At 36.4% G+C, this 22703-nt stretch overlaps 2 protein-coding genes across 4 annotated transcripts in view; one reads left to right on the forward strand and one right to left on the reverse strand.

Moving 5' to 3' along the window:
• Window positions 1–1205: 1205 nt before the first annotated feature.
• FGFR1OP2 (FGFR1 oncogene partner 2) lies at window positions 1206–22677 on the reverse strand. 3 transcript variants are annotated; one of them, XM_019961425.2, is made up of 7 exons: window positions 22407–22674; window positions 14500–14636; window positions 11811–11928; window positions 10608–10750; window positions 8178–8291; window positions 5481–5594; window positions 1206–3346 (listed from the first exon to the last, which is right to left on the reverse strand). In XM_019961425.2, exons 2-7 carry the CDS (start codon window positions 14632–14634, stop codon window positions 3209–3211), a joined length of 762 nt encoding a protein of 253 aa, XP_019816984.1. In that variant the 5' UTR covers window positions 14635–14636; window positions 22407–22674; the 3' UTR covers window positions 1206–3208. The 3 variants fall into 3 exon arrangements, with proteins under 3 accessions (XP_019816984.1, XP_019816986.1, XP_070646029.1); XM_070789928.1 differs by having other exon boundaries at window positions 3135–3346; window positions 5467–5594; window positions 22407–22677; XM_019961427.2 differs by lacking the exon at window positions 8178–8291 and having other exon boundaries at window positions 22407–22668.
• Window positions 21616–22703, forward strand: part of INTS13 (integrator complex subunit 13) — a 31648-nt gene continuing 30560 nt past the window's right edge. Inside the window, exon 1 of the mRNA XM_070789925.1 lies at window positions 21616–21633. The gene's annotated coding sequence lies outside the window, so the exon portion shown is untranslated. The remainder of the gene's footprint in view (window positions 21634–22703) is intronic.

The following is a 22703-nucleotide window of genomic DNA, read 5'->3' on the forward strand; positions in this document are numbered from 1 at the left end:
AGAGTCAGAAGGGAATTCAGCTTTGGACACCTTAAGTTTGATATTTCTCTTAGTCACAGTTGGAGGAGTCTAGAGTTAACGAGGTCTAATGAGAGCTGTAAATGTGAGAGTCATCTAGCATATAGGTGGTATTTAAAGTCCCAAGACTGGATGAGATCAGCAAGGAAGTGAGTGAGATTCAGAACAGGAATGAGAATCAAGCCCTGTGGTTCTCTGTTAAGAAATCACAAAGAAAAGAACAAAGGAGAATGAGCTGCAGCCAGTGAGTTAAAAAGGAAACATCTCCTCAAATACCAATTAGAAATTCTTCTTCCTCAACAGTTCACTAAAAATTGTACTCTTGTTTTACTCTGAAAGTCAAAAAAGGTAGTAGTCACCACAAATTAAGGATCTGTGATCTTCCATTCATTAGAGTCAGTTTAGGAACACACCACTTTGGAAGATATCTTGATGTTAATATCAATTTGAGCAGAAAACATTTTATCTGTGAGCATGTACATAAGTGGTTTTTCAGAATTGTATTCCTTTTATAAAATAAATAATACGGTAGATAGATGATAAATAATAGATGATATATTCATTTCCTAAGTCTGCAGTAACAAATTATTACAGGCTGGTACAGGCTGGGTGGGAAGCTTAACAGAAATGTCTTCTCTCAGAGTTCTGAAAATCAAGAAGGCCATAAGCCTGGGATCAAGTAGAGCGGATCCCTTCTGGAGGCCTGAGGGAGACGAGGTCATTCCATGCCTCTTTCCAAGCTTCTGGAGGCATCTCATAAACCTTAGGGTTCCTTGATGTGCATAACCCTCTGCCTCTGTCTTCACGTGACTTTCTCCTTGTGAGTTTCAAATCTCTTCTTTTCCTATAAGGACACTAGTCATTGGATCTAGGATTCATACAATATCCAGGAGGATCTTATCCTGAGATCCTTAAACCTGTAAAGACTGTATCTGCAAATATGCTCACATCCATAGGTAGAGCAGTTAGTACCCGGACATATCACAAAAGACATTTTTAAACCCACTACAGATGATCCAAAGGTCTGCAGAATCAGCACTAAGTTGCTGGCCAGTTCCCAAGGAATACAGGTAGAAGCTGTTGCTAAGTACTAATTTTGTGGTAAGGATAAACAAACAGCCCTAAAAAAATACCTACAAGTAAGAATAAATGTAAGTATTGTTTTCAAATTAACTTGGGAGACCATACCAATTTTAATTACTCATCTTTATTGATAAAATAGGTTCCTAGCAGTACATAGTCTCAGACATAAATTTAAGGGTTCTGCTTAAAAAAAATGTATGGGATAGAACACTGTTGCTATATAATAAAGTACATGTTTTTAAACACCAAGTTCTTAAAATAATATCCAAGTAAGAAGACCAAGAATAAATTAATTCAACCTATTTATAAAAATAATTATTTGTCAAGTAATGTTTTATAATAGAGCTGCCCCAACAAATTGCCTCAGACTTAATTTCAATTGTGTAGCTTATTTTAATTCTGACTTGGGATGAAAACTCTATGAATGCGCCATCAAATTAAAGGATACTTTCCCAAAAACCAATAGAGAAGTTTAAAAATAAAATTTATTACTTGTTTATAAAATACCAATCAAGGCCTCTGAATGAGAAAATAAATCTGTTTAATGTTTGGGCCCATTGTCTATTCAATCAGTCTCCTCAACTATTCCAAACTTAAGATAAAAAAATTCTGAAGTGAAAAGCAGTTTTTAATTTTACCATATATGAAATTATACATAAAAGTTACCATGTGATTATTAACAAGTTATACACTCCAAAGTAGAATGTTCTATCATGCATATTTTAATATATATTCAATATAAATGAGTACAGTATATTTAATAGTATTTGACATTCTTACCTTTTTTCTATAATCATCACGAAATATGAAAATTTTAGATTTTGATTGATGTCACCACATTTCTATTTCTAGTGGTTTTTAAAAACTTACATATTGGACATACATTTTGTAAAAAATAAAACAAATACTTATAAATCCAGATTTCCCCCTCTTCCCCTGGCACTCCCCAACCCTTTGACTGAAAGGTTACAAGAAATATCTTTTGCTTATGTTTATGAAAACCAGATGGAGCTTTAGACCTAGCAAAAAAATTTTTTATTTTAATTTACTGTTTCTGTATCTCTTAAGAGCAATTACTTAAAAAAAAAAAGGGTTCTGAGGCAGAGCAATTCCCAATTTACTGTGAAATTACCATACCTAGCTTGCTATATCAAACATTTCAACTGTTAGCTAAATGAGCTACATAATATCCTTAAAGATCAACCAGAGAAGAGAAAAATCTCATCTTCATTACTGATTTAGAGCCAAAACTTATTCAAAGAAGTAGTTTAACCTACTAAATATGTCTCTTATAAGCTCTTCTTTCTTAGAAAGTAGTATTCCTTCTCTTTCATTCCTGAAATGATATCTCATGTACTTAAGCAAGTCATGGACAAGTGTCAGCTCATTATGATGATAAATGAGCTCAAATTAAATTATCTCTTTTATTTATGGTGCATATAAAACATTCCTAACAGCCTTTTAAACTGAACTTCGTTTGACAAAAATTTAAATTAATGAGAAGGTCGACAGGCAATCATTAAAGCTGAAGTCTCATGGTACATAAGCTATTTGTTAACTTTCACCAAATAGGAAGAAAATAATTCAGTATGATGATTTTTCCATTCACAATACTGTGGCAAAATTTGTATATTAAAATTGGGATTTTTTTTATGAATTCCAAGACATTTGTTGGGAATATTCATGTTTATCTAAATGTCAACTGAAAGCCAACAGCACTGCTGAAAGCTCTTGTTAGGTTCAGTAGTTGCTGTGAAAATCTTTAATTCTGCCAATTACATTTAATTGGCAGAATTACAAAATTCTTGTAATTCAAATTTTGTAATTTTGTAATTATAAAAATTACAAAAATCTTGTTCACCAATTAACAAAGGCTTAATTTCTACTTTTCAATTATATTTGGAATAAAGTCTATGACCATTAACTATGTATTTTCTCATTGCTATCTTTTAAATGTCCTTGCCAGTGCACTGTACATATTACAGAAAAACAAAACAAAACAAAGGGTAACTTGAGATGGATTTTGCTGTTAATTCATTCACTTAACAAGCCAGTCCCAGTGAGTGTGCTGGAACCTTGTAAGAAGTTCACAGATTTAAAAAGCTCTTCAGCTCTTCCTCAGACTGAGGTCACTACTGGTTACTAATGCTGACAAAGATGTACTTTCTGACACATCCTCTTTCCTAAGGTTCAAAAATGATTCTCGAGTTATTTGAAGAATCTCTCTCAAGCCTTTATTTTCTTGCTATAAGGAAGGAAACAAAAAGAAGCAGTCAGCACGGTGGCTATAATAGTAAAAACATATCTTAAGAAAAACCAAACATATGAAGGTATGATAAATAAAAGCAAGTACTGTAACTGGCAGAAATGTATTATATCAGTGGGTCCCCAACCTTCTTGCCAACAGGGACCAGTCTCATGGAAGACAATTTTTCCATAGGCTGGAGGCGGTGGGTGGGAGAAGGGAAGGAGTTGGTTTCAGGATGATTCAAGTGCATTACATTTATTGGGCCCTTTATTTCTATTATTGTTATTACATCAGCTCTACCTCAGTTCATCAGGCAGTGGATCTTGGAGGTCAGGAAACCCTGTATTAAATGATATATGCCTTTACCAACTTGAATCCAGAGAACAGTTTTTTAAAGAGGTAGGGATTACGTGTTCAGTGTCTTCCACCACTGTGAAGGCTTTTTATTTATGCAGCTTCAATTACAGAACTTCAGAAACTGCCTTATTTTATAACACAGTATATATAGATGAAGAGGAGCTTTCCTGGTGGCTCAGTGGTAAAGAATCTGCCTGCAATGCAGGAAACGTGGGTTTTAACCCCTGGGTTGGGAAGATCCTCTGGAGTGGTAAATGGCAACCCACTCCAGTATTCTTGCCTGAAGAATTCCAGGGATAAATGAGCCTGGTGGGCTACAGTCCATGGGGTCTCAAAAGCATCAGACACAACCGAGCACTTAAGCAATGACATAGATGAAGAAAATAACATCTAGATTTTTATTTGTGTAAACTCAGAAAGTCTGTGAATAATACCCTGGGGCTAACACCTCTTAGTACTTTAATACTTTTATTATTTTCCATGATAGCATGGAATTCAGGGCAAGCCTGGTTTGCTTTCCTTGTGGGGATTTAACAGCAGCAGGCTGGCTGAATATATTGTGCTGTTTTTTAAGAAGGAAAGTAAGTGACCAAATTGAGCGCTAGTAAATGACTTTGCCCTTATCTTCTAGATTAGCTACTGTAAGTCCATGGGGTTGCAAAGAGTTAGACATGACTGAGTAACTGAACTACTGTAAGAAATTTTTAGACATTTAAAAATAACTATCATAATTTATTCTCTACAGCCTTGTCTTTCTTTCTAAGTTTCAATGGTATAAAGCAGGCATCAGCAAACTATGGCCGGAATTGAGGCCTGTTATTGTACATTAAACTGTACTGGAACACAGTTGACTCCAATCTTATTTTGTGTGTGTATGGCTGGTTTTTCGTTTCAGTGGCAGAGCTGAGTACCTACAACAGAGACTGCCTGGTTTTCAAAGCTGAAAAGATTTATTATCTGGCCTTCTACTGAGAAAGTTTGTTTGCCTTAGTCACAAAGAATGAGAGAATTCTGTACAGTTATAAAAATCATTTTTGGTCCCCTATAACCAATTTCTCCACCATGATTTCAAAATGAAGGTTTTAAAATTATAAAGGGCACCTCTTCTACCAATTTGAGCTATTCAACAATGGTGCTTTTGCTACCACAGAATAAAGGACAGATTCGATAAAAGCTTTTATGTGAAGTGTTAGTTGCTCAGTTGTGTCTGATTGTTTGCGACCCCATGGACTGTAGCCCTCCAGGCTCTCTGTCCATGGGATTTTCCAGGCAAGAATACTGGAGTGGGTTGTCATTCCCTTTTCCAGTGGATCTTCCGACCCAGGGATTGAATTGAGGTCTCCTGCATTGCAGGCGGATTCTTTACCATCTGAGCCATCAGGTGGTAAGAAAGTTTTTATATCCCTAGAAAAATACAAGTGGCCAAAGAATATTATTTGTGGATTAAAAAAAATTTCCCCCTGCATCATTGTGATCTCTGATAAAATAGAGATAGTTTAACAAATTACTAAGCTGAAGAATTATATTCACCTAATAACAGAAGCAACACAGGATCAAAAAGTCAATTTTCTCAGTGACTGGTATAAGTTTATTACTGATCTTTGACTCCTACATTACTATATAAATGGTCTTGCATTATACACCCAAATAACCAGTACCCAGATTAGGAAAAAGAACATTACTAGCATCCCAGAAAGTAAATATTTAAAAATGAGATATATTTTCTGGCATAGATCTTTGTACAAATAGTTTTCACCTACATGTGCTAACTTACTTCAAGTTGAAATATTCGTTCCTGTTCCTTGCAACCCTGTTGCTCATCAATTTCAATGGCTTTCCTCATTACTGCTGCCATTTCAGTTATCTGGTCAACATGTGCTTGTAATTCCTAAAAAAAAAGGAGATGGAAGCTGTAAATCAATGAAACGCTTAAAAAAAAAAACTCTTCTTTTTATAAAATCTACATTACCACTTGATATGAATGTTAATACCTTTACACTGCCATTTAACATAAACTTAATATATCAAACAGGTATTTACAAGACTGTTGACTGAAGATAAATGTCCTTGTGAAGTCAGATTTCTGTTAGGACTAGATTAAGGATAAGCAGCACAAGATATCTAAACCCACGAACAGGAAAAATACTCATTTCACATTCCTCTCACCACAAATGATCAGCAACATTTTCTTTTTCGTACCTACATGCCCCATGACCAAACTAATGGGAAAGATACACATTCAATATCTATTCCTTCCTGAAGTCTTCATGATTTATAAATATATCCTATGTTATCCATCCCTAAAAACTGATCTCAATTCAATCTAGAATCTTTTCCAGACTATCATCTTCACTGACAGCAGGACCTATACATTGCTTGTGTTTCCCTATTATTTAATGTTAGGTATATAATAGATGATATCTTCTTCCCTTCGCTCAGTAGTGTCCAACTCTTTGTGACCCCATGGACAGTAGCCTACCAGGCTCCGCCGTCCATGGGATTTTCCAGGCAAGAATACTGGAGTGGGCTGCCATTTCCTTCTCCAGGGGATCTTACCAATCCAGGGATCAAACCCAGGTCTCCTGCATTGCAGACAGATGCTTTACCGTCTGAGCCACCAGGGAAGCCCAATAGATGATAAGTATTGAGTAAATAATAAGTACTGAATAAAATGAACAGAGTTCTGCTTTTTTTATTCTTTTTTGCACACCTATGGTGTGCAAGCACTATACTAGGTGAGAGGAATGGGAACATTTCTGTTAAGAGAAATGTTAACAGAAATGTTCCCTGATTCCAAAGAGCTTACAGTTAATGAAATGAGATGGACAAAAGGTTTTGTAATTTCTCTGTTGTTTATAATCAGCAGGGACACAAGACTAATACTTTTTTAAATGAATAACTTCTATAGACCATTGCTCACTGGCAACTGAGGCTTACTCTGTTATACTAAGGCCAAAACTTAAATATAGAAGTTGACAGTTTCCCACATAAACATGCAGTCTCTTAAATAGTTGTATATATTCTATTTGGAAAAAGGATTTGAACAAGACTCCTCAAAACCTACAATACTAGTAAACTGTGGAAGGAATATAAATATTCAAACAGACAACAAATAGGAATATCTTTAGCAAACCACACGTTTAATATCTTAAGTAACAAAAATACAGATCCTTATATATTATTTTAATATAATCTATACAAAGCTAGTACACAGGAAGAAGGCAAAATAAACTACACTGTATAGTGCGGTGCTATTTAAATTGAAATTACTTGAAGTCAAATACATTTTAAGAAATTAACAATTCAGCCCCTCAGTTGCACTGCTGACATTTAATAGCCACATGTGGCTGGTGGCTTCCAATTTGAATAGCACAGATAAAGAACATTGCCATCACTGCAGAAAGTTCTATTAGACAGCTCTGGATTAGACTATGATGGTAAGAATGATATCAAGACAAGCAACTGTCATGTCCTATAACAATTAAAAAAATAATAATTACAATCCCTCCTACCATAAAGCGAGCCTAACGTTTAAAAGCAAGTCAAGTACAGGTAACTGCAGCAGCAAGTCGGATAAGGATAATGAGTAAAAATTTTTAATACCAACAGCTTTCTCAGTTTATGATTTGATGTCTTATATGGCAACTACAAGGAAACAAATAATCATTTGCTTCTAAAATGGAAGAAAACAAGAAACTACTTTTTTCAGGACAGTCTGTTCTAACAAAACCATCATAAGAAAAAAAACCTCAATACAAACAGGAGGGTATTTTTACAGGCTGGTTCCTGGATGATCCACTTACTACAATAAGATCTTTAGGGAAGTATCATAGATCTCTTAAAAGGCACAACATGGCAAGACCTGTGCTTTCAAAATGTTTTAAAAGCAAGAAGTGCTAGCAACAAAATCTTTGCACTCTCTTGAAATAGCATTCGAGGAAAAAAAAGACAAAACACAACAGACACAATGGAGAGGCTGCTACTATACTTAATTGTAACACCTAAACAAAGGTAATTTTATTTTATTGTGAATGCAAATTAAAGGACTATAAACTACGGAAAATCTGAATTAAAACAGTTCATTTAATTGACTAAACAAAACTTTTACAAAGCCAGATTAAAATTACTGTCAAGAAAATGTCTTTGATGTCCAGAAAGAGGTAAACCATTTGAAGCTTCCTAAAATTTTGCAGCTACAGTTAACTAGAACAACAAAATGAAAGGCTGGCCTAAAGAACCTTCTAAAGCCTGCAATTACCTAACAGGCTATGTATAATGCAATATACAGCGAATTCATGACAGATTTAAAGTTTCTACACTGAGTATTTTTGCAAGGCTATCAAAAGCATAGTGTTTTTTAAAAGCAATTTCATTTATTTGCTGATTTAATTTGGGAGAATTCAATGTAAAAGAACTTTTTAAATGCCCCCCCCATCCACACCCCCAAAATTGACTGTTTTATTTAGTGTACATTCTGATTTGCTTCCAAGTGCCTCCTCTCCAGTCCATGTTGAGGTGCTTCAAGGATGTGTCGAGATGCACCAAGGAAGAATCCTTCGGAGCTGTTACGATGCACCATGTCAATCTGTAGTACAGAGTCATTATAATGTTAATACGGACAATATCCGTAATTTAAAAACTGAATGAGTGTTAGTTCATGCGAGTTAGCCAACTGTTGGAAATGTTTGTTTTTTTAAGATTTCCAAAAAGGTAGTAGTTCAAAAATAATGTAAAAATGAGTGTTTGAATGAAAATGAGTTCTCCTCAAACTTTTTATTGGCTTTTAAATGTGTGCTCAAAAACTTCTAGGTGAGGGCAGAATTCTGTTACGTAGTCTCAACAGAGCCTCTTACTCCAAAATGCTGTTAAGTGCAACTCTGTGTTTTACCCAAAAATGTGTTATAAAATTATTTTTGTGTTTAGGTGTATCAGAGCACTAGTACCTAAACATATCCTGGAAGCTCATATTTATCGTGCAAGTTTCTCTGCTCACCCATTTCTGCTTGTTAAGCCCCCAAATTAATTCGAGGCTAGATTTAGATGGATTTACTACCTTTCCTTGCCACTTTCCTAGATTCTCCTCGTGAGAACTAATCTTGCTTTCTCTAGTACTCCAGTAATAATCCAGATCTCTATTTAGGATTCATCACATCCTACCTTATGTTAGATAATCATGTTTGTATCTCTATCTCCCAATGCACTGAAAGGTCCTATGGTAGAATAATAAAACTTATTCATTCATCTCATTAGGATAACTAAGCCAGTGCAAGTGTTAATAAATATTTGTTTGAATCAAAGCATCTCCTTTTTGGGAAAAATCAAAATCACAAACATTAATATGTATTAGTTAGAATTAATAACAAGTAACTGAACTGTTATTTCATGGAAGGCAAGAATCAGCACTTAGAAGAAGAATTTCATCTGCATAATGAAAAAGGATGGCTTACAGCTATCTTAAGACATGTTTAACTTGCTAATTAATAAAACAGCTGTAATGAATGGTAAAATCTAATGTGTTTTAGAAAACATTTGCTTCTGACATAGCTGCTACCACAAGGGACTAGCTACCTTCAGTATCTTATTCTTAAGCACTTGCTTGCCAGAGTATTCTCTGTAGATCTTAAAAAATTTGTTAGGTCGTTAAACACAAGGGCTTTTTGGAATGTCTCAAGAACATACTTATTTTACCAATAATTTTAAGTCAGTTCATATTTGTACTTAAAAAAACCTCTTAAATTACATATTCAAAATAAAATGTTTTTATAATGATATTAACAATAGATACATTTTATACTCAAAAGATTGCCACTTAACAATCCAAGGTTCCTTTTGGTTAGGAGATAAATAGCATAATTACATAATATTAAAACCACATTTGTTAATTTATTATTATACTATTTGACACAAGAGCTATTACTAACTTCCTTAATATGGAAAGTTGAATTTACATGTTAAAGCAATTTACTAAATATTTGTTTTTAGTAGAATTAATAATAAAAAATACCTAAAAGCACCAAGATGGAATAAATATTTTAAAGAATCTAAAAAGTGTTTTAATAATTAAGATAAAAATACGTTGTAACAGTCAATACTTCTTAGATAACACTCGTTATAACTAATAAAAAACAGTTAGCTCATCATTATCCAATAGAGATAATGGCCTTGTAATCACAATCTATTCTAATATTTTTCACACCAGCAGTTAAAAATCAGTTTAAAATAAAATGTAAATGGTAAAGGACTATTCTATCTTTTCATAGCAGCTGCTAGCAAACACAGGGATCGCAACTAGTAAGATGAACAGCAGAAACAATGTTGATTTCTAGCCAGTTCAGCTCTGTCTCTAAAAATGTTGTTGAGTGGTATGTGATGGAGGATGGGATGGGTGGGAAGGCAATATATAGCATATTGTTTCTTTTCCTCCCCCCACCCCTTGGTGCTTCCATTAATAATCAGGAGTATCTATAGTCTGGATGAATTAGCCTCATTCAGAAGACAGTCTTAAAAACAAATCTAACTTTAGCTGTTTTCGGATTTTTAAAAAGGTTTCTGGCATTTAATTTTCATTTTTGCAACATATACCAATTCACAAGTTAGAAGAAATATTTCTTTGAAGCAGGTAACATTATAATTTTGAATAATTTGAATTGAATAGACTTACCTTTATTTCCCAAATAATGTTTACTTTATGATACATATTATAAGCTACTAGGGAAGAATGGGAGTTTGAAGACTAAATCAAACAGAAAATGACACATAACATGAAAAAAATAAGGAGAAGAAGAAAATGTCAAAAAGAGAAGTATTCAATATCATGTAAGACACCTGTGATTTTTTAAAAATCTGAACACAAGTTAATTGATTGTCCTTTTTGCAAATTATATTTACAGAATGGGATTACCTTAGTGTGTTGCTCTTTTAACTTCATTATTATTCCTGGATCATCTTTTTTGCTAGCCATTAGCAATCTAAACATTTGCTCTCGATACTTGCTCATTATAAGTTCCAAGGCAGATTGATGTTCTTCCAGGGATGTACGTAATTCTATCAAGAGTAACAGCATCTTTTATTTAAACTTGAGTTTAAAATGCACAATGTATTCTCTTCCACATCACATTTTTTAAAACTTATAAAGGGGGTATTAGAATGTTTCATAAAGAAAACATGAGGTACAAAAATCTAGCCATATGGAAATAAAGGACACCAAATGGAGTCCTTTATTAGTTTTCAAAATAACCATTTTAAGCTCATTTTTTTGAGAATCACTTTAACAACTATTTACTGAACAACAACTGAGTGTCAGATCATGCTCTATATTAGGAATACCAAAAGGCCATAGAGTTCAGAGTCTAGTGGAGAAAACAAAACATAAATAATTATAACGCAATGTGGTAAAGTGCAGAGTGGAGCTCTACCCTAATACATATAAAAAGTCTGTGAGGAAAAATTGGTGGAGGCTTCACAGAAGTATAGTAGTGAGATGAATGTACGTTCCTTCAGTTGAAAATAAAGGACAGGGCATTCTAAGCAGGGAGGCATGGAAGTGGATGGTATGTTCGGGACCTTGTTCAGGGTGGCAAGAGCAAAGGTCTCATGGAGAAGGGAGGTATGGGAAGAATACGAAAAAGAAGGCTTAGAGTCAGCTCTGAAGGCCTCTGAATAAGGAAACAGCACACAGTGAGGGTTCTTAAGAGAAGGAACAACATGACCAGATATGTTTTTGTAAAATCAGTCTGATGACTGTGCTGAAGATGGACTGGAGCGGAAAGAGACTGAAATCAAGGAGACCAATGAGAATACTTCAGGCCGGAGACTATAAACACCTAAGCTAGGGGCCAAAGCGGTGGGACTGCAGAATGAAACTGAGTTATTTCACAGGTAATAATTTCAGTGGTACAAATGGATATTGAAGGTGAGAGCCTAAGATGATTCCAAGTAAGGCAGACAGACAGAAATATACGTAATTGAAGCATAATGGACTAGAAAAAGTAACTTTAACTGGCTATTTTCCCATTTAAAAAATATTAACTGATCTGAATTCAATAGTGCAATTGGAGATTAAAGCTCACTTTTGATATGCTATAACAGTGATAATATAGCTTGCCTTTGTTCTCTTGTTGCAATTCTCTGATTTGTCTGTTTTCTTGCTGGATTCCCATAACTAATGTGGACCGTGGCCGATGTCTTGCAACTTCATTAAGTTCTTGAATTTCTTCTTGATACTAATGAAAAGATTTTTTTTTCAAGATGTAAGAAAATATATTTGAAAATACGTATCTTACATATGTGTATATATGTGTGTACATTTCGTAAAGAATTTTTACAGCTCAACAATAAAAAGAAAAAGAACCCAATTAAAAAAATGGGCAAACGACTAATTTCTGAGGATGCAATGGACATCATGGTGTCTAAAGTTAACAATACTATATTATATATTTGGAATTTTCTCACCACATACAGTAATTACATACAGTAATTATGTGAGGTGACAGAAGTATTAACTAACCTCATGGTTAGTAGGTAATGTTCCACAATATATACATGTGTGTTGTATACCTTAAACTTACACAATGTTGTACATCAAGTATATCTCAATAAAGCTAAAAAAAATGGGCAAAGGATTTGAAGAGACATTTCTCTAAAGATGATACACAAACACATGTATATGTTTTTGTGGTCAATATAACACATGAAGATACTTAACATCTTTAGTCATTAAGGAGACACAGCTCAATATAACAAGTAGATAGCACATGACAGCCACCAGGATGACCTTAGTCAAAAAACAAGTAATAACGAGTTTAACAGAGGATGTGCAGAAATTGCTAACGCCTATATATTGTTGACAGGAATGTAAAATGACGTAGCTGTTTTGGAAAACAGACAGGCAGATCCTCAAAAAGTTAAACACAGAGGTATAAGACCCTTCTATTCTACAGCTAGGTATATACCCAAGAAAACTGAAAATAGATGTCCACATAGAAATGTATACACAAGTATTCACAGCAGTATTATACATAATTGCCCCAGAAGAAAAACAATCCAAATGTTCACCAACCAATGAATAGAAAAAGACAAGGTGCTATATCCTTACAATGTATTAATATTTAGCAATAAAAAGGAATGAAGTACTGATACATACTAGAACACAGATGAAACTTGAAAACTTTAAAAAACCAGTCACAATAAGTCACATACAGTACTATTCCATTCATACGACATGTTTAAAACAGGCAAACCTATAGACTGACAGATTCATGGTTGCCAGGAACCAGGGAAAGGGAGACTTAGGAGGCAGCTCTAGGGATAATGAAGTGTTCTAAAATTAACAGTGATTATGGTTGCAGAGCATGTGAATATACTAAAATTCAATCAACTGCACCCTTCAAAAGGGTAAACTGTAGGGGACCTCCTTGGTGGCCCAGTGGTTAAAACTCCACGCTTCCAGCAGATGTGGGTTTGTTTTGTGGTTGGGGAACTAAGATCCAGCATGCCATGTGGTGCAGCCAAGAAATTTAAAAATAGGGTAAATTTTATGGTATGATTCTTAACTCTGGTTGTCAACCTCCCCCCCCGCCCTTTTTACAACTCAATACAAGATATGTATGTTCACTGGAATGCATGAGTCAAGCTAGACAGGGAGGTATGTAAAGTGTTTAGGGCAGAAGAGTTGCAAAACAAAATATGGGGCTGGCCAAAAAGTTCAGGCTTTCCCATAAGATGTCATGGAAAAGCCCACATGAACTTTTTGGCTAATCCAATAGGTAAACTTGCTTCACTTTTTCAGCAGCTTTGTTAAAATCAGTACCCCCAGGTTGCTGCTTCCTTTTACAAAAGAGATGTGCTTCACGAGAGTACGCTATAAATATATATTTTCCTACAGTGATTTCCATCATAGTTTCAGAGATTCTATAGTTCTCTTAAAGTTAAAATCTTAACTTAAAGTTAAAATCAAAAGAGGGCTTAAAATAGTAGTTCAACTTCACAGCCCACTGGAAAGTTCTTATACACAATGGTAAGGATAACAAGAAGTGAAGCCCTTTTCATTTCTTCCTTAATTGGCAGCAGTAAATGAAAAATAAGGTAGCAAGTATAAATGAATAGGGCTTCTCAGGTGGCTCAGTGGTAAAGAATCCATCTGCCAATGCAGGAAATGCAAGTTCAATTCCTGGGTTGGGAAGATCCCCTGGAGGAGGAAATGCAACCCACTCCAGTATTCTTGCCTAGAAAATCCCATGAACAGAAGAGCCTGGTGGGTTATATAGTCCATGGTGTTGCGAAGAGTTGGACACGACTGAGCATGCACACACACACAAATGCAGTAACTGCAAAAGGTGAAAACAAGATACTGCTTTGCATCATCTTCAAAAACTATTATTAAACAGCACCACCAAAATATTCTTATAAAAATATTTCTACATTATAAAAATAGCAGACAGAACAAAATATGAGTCACTATTAGTAAAATATATTATCTTGTCTTTGTCAAATGTATTTAGACCCAAAAAAATTCATGTATTTTCCAAACTCAAATCTGCATCACTGTAGGAAATTAAGTGATCAAATCTACAAGTTTTAGAAGATATATATATAGACACATACATGTCAGTTGACCTTGACAAAATTATATTTCAATCTAAAGTAAACTAAAACACACAAGTCAAGCTACTTTTAAACTTCAGAAAACATTAAAAATAAAATACTAGTTAAGCAGAAGTTTGTACTAAAAGCAACACACAAATGTCAATGACTGTCTTTTAAAAATAGAATAAACAGGGGAAAAAAAATCAAACCTGCTTCATAGCTTCTACTCGCTTGTTGAGAGCTGTGGTTTGCTCAATCAAAGATTCTGCTGCATCGTCATGGTCTCTCAACCTTTCAACAAGGGCTTTAGCATCAGCAAGTGCCTTCTCAATGGTGCAACTCATTTCTAAAGGAATACATAGGATTAAAAATGAAAAACATTCAAAAGAAAGCTGGCATATCGATCTTATTTTTAGTTCCACTTTAACACACATTATGCTTAAGCTACACTTGTTAGCGAATCGTTCACTGTCTCAGGATGAAAAACATCTAAGAACACCTGTGGTTTTGATTCTGTTAAGATGGAACAAACTTAAAAGTAAATTTATAACATTCAAAAAATTATACACAACATATATAAATATATATAATTATATATTACATATATACACATATGTGTTTATATATATATATAAAGTTTGAGAACAAAATCAGAATATATTTAAAACACCTTAAATATACAGTGGGGACAAAAGTGTACATTCACTAAATACATTTTATGTTATATAGACTCCTCTATCCATAGGATTCTTCAGGCAAGAATAGTGGAGTGGGTTGCCGTTTCCTTCTGCAAGGGATCTTCTCAACCCAGGGATCAAACCCATGTCTCCTGCGACTCCCACATTGTAGGCGGATTCTTTAGCGCACTGAAGAACTGATGCTCTTGAACTGTGATGTGGGAGAAGACTCTCGACTTGCACTGCAAGGTGATCAAATCAGTCAATCCCGAATATCCACTAGAAGGACTGATGCTGAAGTTGAAACTCCAATACTCTGGCCACCTGATGGGAAGAACTGACTCACTGGAAAAGACCCTGATGCTGGGAAACATTGAAGGCAGGAGGAGAAGGGGACGACAGAGGATGAGATGGCTGGATGGCATCACCGACTTGATGGACATGAGTTTGAGCAAGCTCCGGGAGTTGGTGATGAACAGGGAAGCCTGGCATGCTGCAGTCCATGGGGTTGCAAAGAGTCGCATAAGACTGAGCAACTGAACTGAATGTTATATAGAAACTGTGCTCTTCATGAGGGCAATCCCTATCTTCATGAGGGCAATCCCTATCTTGCCATTTGTGAAAAAAGGTCGTTTTATTATTTCGTATTCTACAGTCAGTGACTGTCAGGTCTCTGACCATATGACCCTTCCTAGCCTCTGCTTGGTCAGGTGACCTCAGACACCACCCACAAACGTACACTACTAACCAGCCAAAGCGGCCTCTACCTGTCATGCTACGCTAAAGGATCAACCTCCTTCTGGAGGAACTTCAGCTTCTCATATAAAAATTCTTAATAATTCTAACTCTTGCACTTTCCTTAGTAAATGGCAAAGGAAGTGTTAACTTAGAACAACACTGGCCATTATGGAAAACTTCTGATATGTTAAAATCAATAACTAAAATGTATAAAAGGAGCTGAAAAACTAGGAGACAAAACATAACACAGCCAATAGTTAGCTTCTTCAACTGATATGCTGAGACCTCAAAACAAAATTTTTATTTTAAAATCTCTCAAAAACTTTTAACATTCTGACACTTATCACTCTTGAATTTTTCTCTTTCTACTGTTTTGCTTTATTTTCTGTTAATATATGAGCCACCCTTTAAGATTTTCTCAAAAAATAAAATTACCTTGTAATGTTTCTATGTCATAAGCCAAATCTATAGCAATTAAATTAAAACTCAGGTGTAGAACAAAGTTAAGGGCTCTAATTAAGGATTTTCACCAACTTTAGGAAGACAGAATTTGCTACAGAATATAGGTCTTCTTAAGATACTACTACATGGGACTCGTTAGGTTAATTGTTAGCCCCTCAGATTCAGAAAAATGCAGCAAGAGATTTAAATAACCCAACTGTGTAACATTTTAAAAGAAATAAAATACAACACATCCCACCATTTTAGCAGGCTTTCATTAAGATTATATCTAGCAAAGATTCAAAATTGCAAACTAAATAAAGATGAAAAAAGATTCAAACAGCATTCGTGGTTGTACCCAACAGCTGAAGCAGAGAGTATGTTGTCCTGTTTTTATAAACAGGTTCAAAGCTGAATAAGAAGGTTTAATCAAAATAAAACTGCCAATTTATAAAATGTTCACTATATGACCAGACATTTCCAGAGAGCTTTAAGAATTAAGTTGGAAATTAATACAACTTCTGTCTCTCTAGATAAAACAACCAAAAGATTTGTCTTCAAAGATTTAGGAGATTTAGATAAGGGCACTTCAAAATACAACAGCAAAAGGGCCACTAAAGGAACCAATTCTCACTATAGGTTAAAACATGAAAGGACAGTCATTAAAATCTAAGATGTCTTCCAACAAGGCCTTGCCCTTCTGGAATTACCTAAAATTAGAGCTAGGCAATAATACAGCTTTCTCGTTTATATGGGGGTCACTAAATCTCTATGAGTGACAGAGTGTTAGTCGCTCAGTTGTGTCCGACTCTTGGTGACCCACAGACTGTAGCCCTCCAGGCTCCTCTGTCCATGGGATTCTCCAGGCAAGAATACTGGAGTGGTTAGCTACTTCCTGACCCAGGAACTGAACCCGGGTCTCCTGCATTGCATATTCTTTACCATCTGAGCCACCAGGGAAGCCCCCATATCTCCATATCTCCCATCAATTCCACTAACTACAGAACATCAGATTTTTTAGAGTAAAATTACATTTAAAAACAGAAAAAAAATGTCTTACAGTAAAAATAACTGGTTGCAACAGATGTTGAAAGAAAATAAAAAAGCAAAGTCTAGAGAAAGCTGTCACCCCACTCCAGTACTCTTGCCTGGAAAATCCCATGGACAGAGGAGCCTGGTAGGCTGCAGTCCATGGGGTCACGAAGAGTCAGACATGACTGAGTGACTTCACTTTCACTTTTCACTTTCATGCATTGGAAAAGGAAATGGCAACCCACTCCAGTGTTCTTGCCTGGAGAATCCCAGGGACGGGGGAGCTTGGTGGGCTGCCGTCTATGGGGTTGCACAGAGTCGGACACGACTGAAGTGACTTAGCAGCAGCAGCAGCAGAGAAAGCTGTAAAAGATTTGAGAGAAGTTTATCTTGATTTAACAGAAAAACTCAGGTATGAGGATCTTGACATGTAAATGTCCCAACATGTAAATGACATTATTGGGACTAATATCAGAAGAAACCTCTTTATGCTTTGTAATAACATGACATCTACAAACAATAGCTAGGATGTTTCCAAATAAAATGCACTGAAGTTCCCACACAGCATGAGGTGACAAGTGACCGAATACCTATACTGTAATTCAGTAAGCTGCCCTCTCCCCATAAGCTATGCTCTCAGAATTCTGTGGGCAAAGGAATCTGTAGATTAACTGAAACAGAGCCCTGATCTAGATGCAATCTTTTCAGATAATGATAAATCTTTCTTTCTGAAATATGAAAAAGTTAAGCTGTGTCTGGGGTTACCAACTTGACAGCAGGTTAGACAGGGAGATATACGGGCTTCCCTGATGGATCAGACGGTAAAGAATCTTACCTATCCTCAACGTTTTGCCTTTATCTTTAGTTCATTTGCTGTTTATTTGCATGTGTGGAAGATATCTAATTATATTTTCCTTTTCTCATAGAGACAACCAATTGTCTCATTTCCCATTTTTTGGACAGTACATTTCACCCCCACTGAATTTTACTGCCACATCTGTTGTGTTTTCTCAATAAATGTATTGGTATGTTTCTGAGCTCTCTATTTCTGGATCTATTTATCTATCAGTACGCTGCCTCAGCTGTTAAGATTCCAACTGTTGGTAGCTTTCTGAACCTAAGGGATACAACCTTATACCGAATCTTGCTCACTGGGATAACTGTTATCCCCATTTTATCAATGAGGAAACAGACTCAGGACTTGAACAGAAAGGAGCAGACTGACAGCACCATGCAGCAAGGAAGGAGCCAAGAGACTACCAGAAATAGAACTTCTGATCCCAGTCTAGGGATGTTCATCAGCCAAGATGGCTCTCCAGGGCTCTGCCTGCCTCTACCTATATAAAAACTACCGTGGTGTCCTGGGTGGAAAAACAAAGCAAATTCCTTGATGCTACTCCACCAATGAGACTTCCAAAATATTATATAAACTGCATTTCAAACCAGCTGTAGAAAATAAATGGAAGTGTAAACGAAGATGAAAAAATAACAAATTTCTAATATCCTCCCTCATAACCAATAAGAAGCCTAGCACTTATTTTAACCAGTCATCACACTTAATCTGTAAGACTGTTAAAAAAAAGAAAACAGGCCCCAAATGGAGTCACTTATGCTAAGCCCCATATCATCAAACCAAGACTTAACTTACAGTTTTGGCCTCTTCCAGAAATGGAACCTTAAATCACTCAATCAGGAATCACTGTGAGGTCGCTTGCCTGACAGACCCCTGCCATCCCCTAAAGGAAAGTGACCTTGTCACATCCAACCTGCTTTTTGCTAGTATAACTTCCTTGTTCCTTTTCCTGTAACAGTGTCTCATTTTGTACAGCTCCTTGGAACTCCCTTCTGCTAGGTGGGGTGCTGCCTGATTCATGAACTGTTGAACAAAGCCAAAAAGATTTTTAAACTTTACTCAGTTGAATTTTGTTTTTTAACAAGACCAACTAGGTTTTTTAAAACTATAATTAACATCCACTTAAAAAAACATTCTCTAGATTGCATAATGAAATACTCCTATCAAAATGAACTACATTTAAAATCTGTTTTGTAACTATAAAAACTTATTTATTCAGGGGAAGTGTTAGCTACTCAGTCATGTCCAACTCTTTGTGACCCCATGGACTGTAGCCCACCAGGCTCCTCTGTCCATGGGATTCTCCAGGCAAGAATACTGGAGTTGGTGGCCATTCCCTTTTCCAGGGGATCTTCCCAACCTAGGGATGGAACCTGGGTCTCCTGCACTGCCAGCAGATTTTTTACCATCTGGGTCACCAGGTAAGCCCAATTCTATTCAGGGTAAAGAATTATAAAAAGCAGGTAATTAAAAGCATACTTTTATTAGCATTTTAGATAAGCAGTGACATAAAATTTCTAAGAATCTGCATGTTTATTTCCTGTATGTGAAACCACAGAAAAGTTTAAAATATTTTATAATATGCATTTACTTTGCCACATTTTTGGAAACCACTGTGCTTCTCTCCCTCCCCGAGTCCTCCCTTTTCGTTGGTAACTGCAGTGGGAGGAAGATTTGTTTTCCCATTCTCCAACAAGTTTTAAATTAAAAAAAAAAAACTCCAATTAAAAAAAAAAAGATATTCTCAATTTATGTTTTTAAGTGTGCATCTTAACTAGTCAAACTTAACTAGTGTACTTACTTACATTATCTTCTACAGGTAGGTTCAAATTGCAGGTAAAAATTTTTTTAAGCAGTTCCTGGTCCTACTCTCCTCCACCCTCCGCCCCCCTCCCCCATGTTAAGCACATTCTCGCCCACTCTACCAACCAAAGATATTTGCAGTCAGACTCCTGGCAGAGCGTTCAGAACATTCTGCTGCTGATAAAAACCACCACCCACCCAAGAAAGAAACTGCCAGCTGTTTACTTTTAGACTTTGGTTAAGAAAAATTTAAAGAAATTAAAATCATTCTTCTTTCTCCTTTATCCACAAATCCATTATCCTATACCTGGAACCACAGAGAAATACTGTGACCACTGACATACCACAGATGTGTCTATAAATGTCAACAATCTAGTTTAAAAATTTTTATTGTTCGGGCAGGTGCCTCTAAAGTTACTTTGTAGAAAATATTAACTGTCACCCATGGAGGTACAAAAATGAAAGGCATAGTTATGGTTTTCTTAGAAATTTACAGAGATCAAGGAGAAAACATGTAAATTATAAATTATGTACTTTTAAAAAGCACCTTACACACATGTCACTGTATTTGAAAGCACAAAAATTTTTCACTATCCTTGAAAATAATGGAATGAACACATTTAGAGTTTTATGAAGCAGCTTTTTGAAGAAGATGAATTTTTAAAGTTAGAAGAAACAGAATTTGAAAGCAAGGACACAGGTGAAGTTTTTTTTTTAATTACATGTTTCCTTGGAATTGTGACTAAATATAAGTTCATATACATATATGTTCAAACAAGTATGACAATTTAAGAAGAAACTAATCTAGCCTAAACCAGTTATTTCTAACCTATGGCCAAGGAATCACTGGAAGGGTGGCACAGATGTACATGCACTAAGCATGGTCTGTAGTCTAAATATTTCTCTCATACCTATATATCCCACCAGTTTTAATAGACAGAGACTGCTAATAATAAAATACAAAATCATGTAAAAGCATAATAGCTTCGTGCCACGATGCACAATCTCAACTAACAGATACTAAAAATACAATTACTTGTGTGTTAGTGGTACAGAATTCCTCATACTCAAAACTGGTCAGTGTTTTTTAAACTAATATATAAGGTTCCTCTGGCTCTAAAATTCTACATTTTTTGAGGATGCTAAGGACTCCTACTTGATGAATCTTCAGAACTATTATATTATAAATGGGGCTTCCCAGGTGGCTCAGTGGTAAAGAATACACTTGCCAATGCAGGGGACTTGGGTTAAATCCCTGGGTCAGGAAGATTCCTCTGGAGTAGGAAATGGCAATCTGCTCCAGTATTCTTGCCTGGAAAATTTCAGAAACAGAGGAGACTGGGGGACTATAAACCACAAGGCTACTAAGAGTTGGCCAGTGAACAACTAAGCACGCACACTCACATTATAAATAAGTATACACATGTATATATTAATACAAATAATGCCTGCTATGTGCCAAGCAATGAATTAACTTTTGCTACAAAGATGAGTAGGATGTGATTCCAGACTCAAGCTCAAATTGGCACGAGACAAGATACCTGAATAAATAATGTTATACAATCTAAAAGTTCTGTAGAAATACTGTTTCAAATGCTTTGGGAGAGCCAGTGGTACTACCAGTATCACCTGGGGGAGCCGGAGAAGACAATGGTCTATGAATTAGATTTTGATAGGTGGTTTTATAAAAAGGAAGAGGAAGCATTCAGGACAGATGGTACAGCACATACAAAGGCAGAGAGCTGTAAAAGTGCTTGGCGTGTTTGGACAACAGCAGTCTGGCGTGAACGAATATTGAGGTACTGGCAATATAAAACAGAAAAGGTAAAAATGGATTGGGACAGACAGTAAAAGGCGCTATGTGATACGCTTAACAAATAGGACTTAATTCTGTCAGCGGTAAGGTTATTGAAAAAGTTTCAAGAAAGGATTGACATAAACAGATTTGTATTTCAGAATGGTAACCAGGGGAGGAGGATGGTGGGGAAATCATCTGGTTTTGAAAGAAGAAATAGCACAGTGCAGTACAAGCGGAAATACAGTCAAGGATGAGCCTTGGGTTTCTAGTGCAGACAACTGGATGGATACCAGTACTATTATCCGAGACCGGATACAGAAGAAAGGTAAGATGAAAACCAAGAAAAAGGTAGGATTCTTCAGAGGGCAGTTTAAAGACAGTTGGTTATCCGCGAAGAGAACTCGGAAGAGTAATATTTCTTGAAGGGTGGTTTCAAGAAAGGGAATGGTTCTTACGCAAAGAGGTAAATTGAAACCTGAAAAGGAACCCTCTTCCATCCCGGCAGACAACCCCCACCCCGCCCCGCCAACGGTGAGCTGCCAGGTGGGCTAGGCAGGGAGAAAACAGAGAACAGAGGTGTGTCCACACGGGTTAGGGCCAAGGCTTTTCATCGAACTTTCTGCACCTGAGTTCCGGAAAGAGGTGCTTAGAGCTGAGAACAGGAAGTACCGCGCCCAGGAACGGGCAGCCGGTGGTTCAAAAGGTGGTGCAAAAGGGGAAGGAAAGCCTACGACTCGCTACGCCCGCTCGTCTCCCAGGACTGATTCCACTTACTCTGGTCTCAATCCCTCGCAGCCGTCAGCTGTGGCGGTTAGGACTCAAAGCCTCTGCCAACAGGGACCTATGCACTCAAGGGAAGAGACTCCTCCCGCCTGTTCAGCTTCCTCAGCGAGCAGACGCAGAACCCAGAACAGGCAATGCAGGGCTGGCTGCGGGGATCCAGGGGTTCGTCCCCATCACTGGCAAGGAGAAAACCTCCGGCGACCGCCTCCGACCAGCGCTCTCAAAGCGCTTTAACCTCGCGAGACTTCCTTCCTCGCGTAACGGTGGGGGGTTGGGGGGTGGGGGCAG

The sequence above is a fragment of the Bos indicus genome, chromosome 5 (genome assembly GCF_029378745.1).
Source record: "Bos indicus isolate NIAB-ARS_2022 breed Sahiwal x Tharparkar chromosome 5, NIAB-ARS_B.indTharparkar_mat_pri_1.0, whole genome shotgun sequence".
Classification (NCBI taxonomy): Eukaryota; Metazoa; Chordata; class Mammalia; order Artiodactyla; family Bovidae; genus Bos; species Bos indicus.

Coding starts and splice junctions, on each gene's coding strand:
- FGFR1OP2 (XM_019961425.2), bottom strand. CDS start 14,634: ATGAGTTGCACCATTGAGAAGGCACTTGCTGATGCTAAAGCCCTTGTT. Junction 8,292..10,607: donor TAAAAGAGCAACACACTAAG/GTAATCCCATTC, acceptor TCTGTACTACAG/ATTGACATGGTGCATCGTAA. Junction 3,347..5,480: donor AACGAATATTTCAACTTGAA/GTAAGTTAGCAC, acceptor CCTTCCTTATAG/CAAGAAAATAAAGGCTTGAG.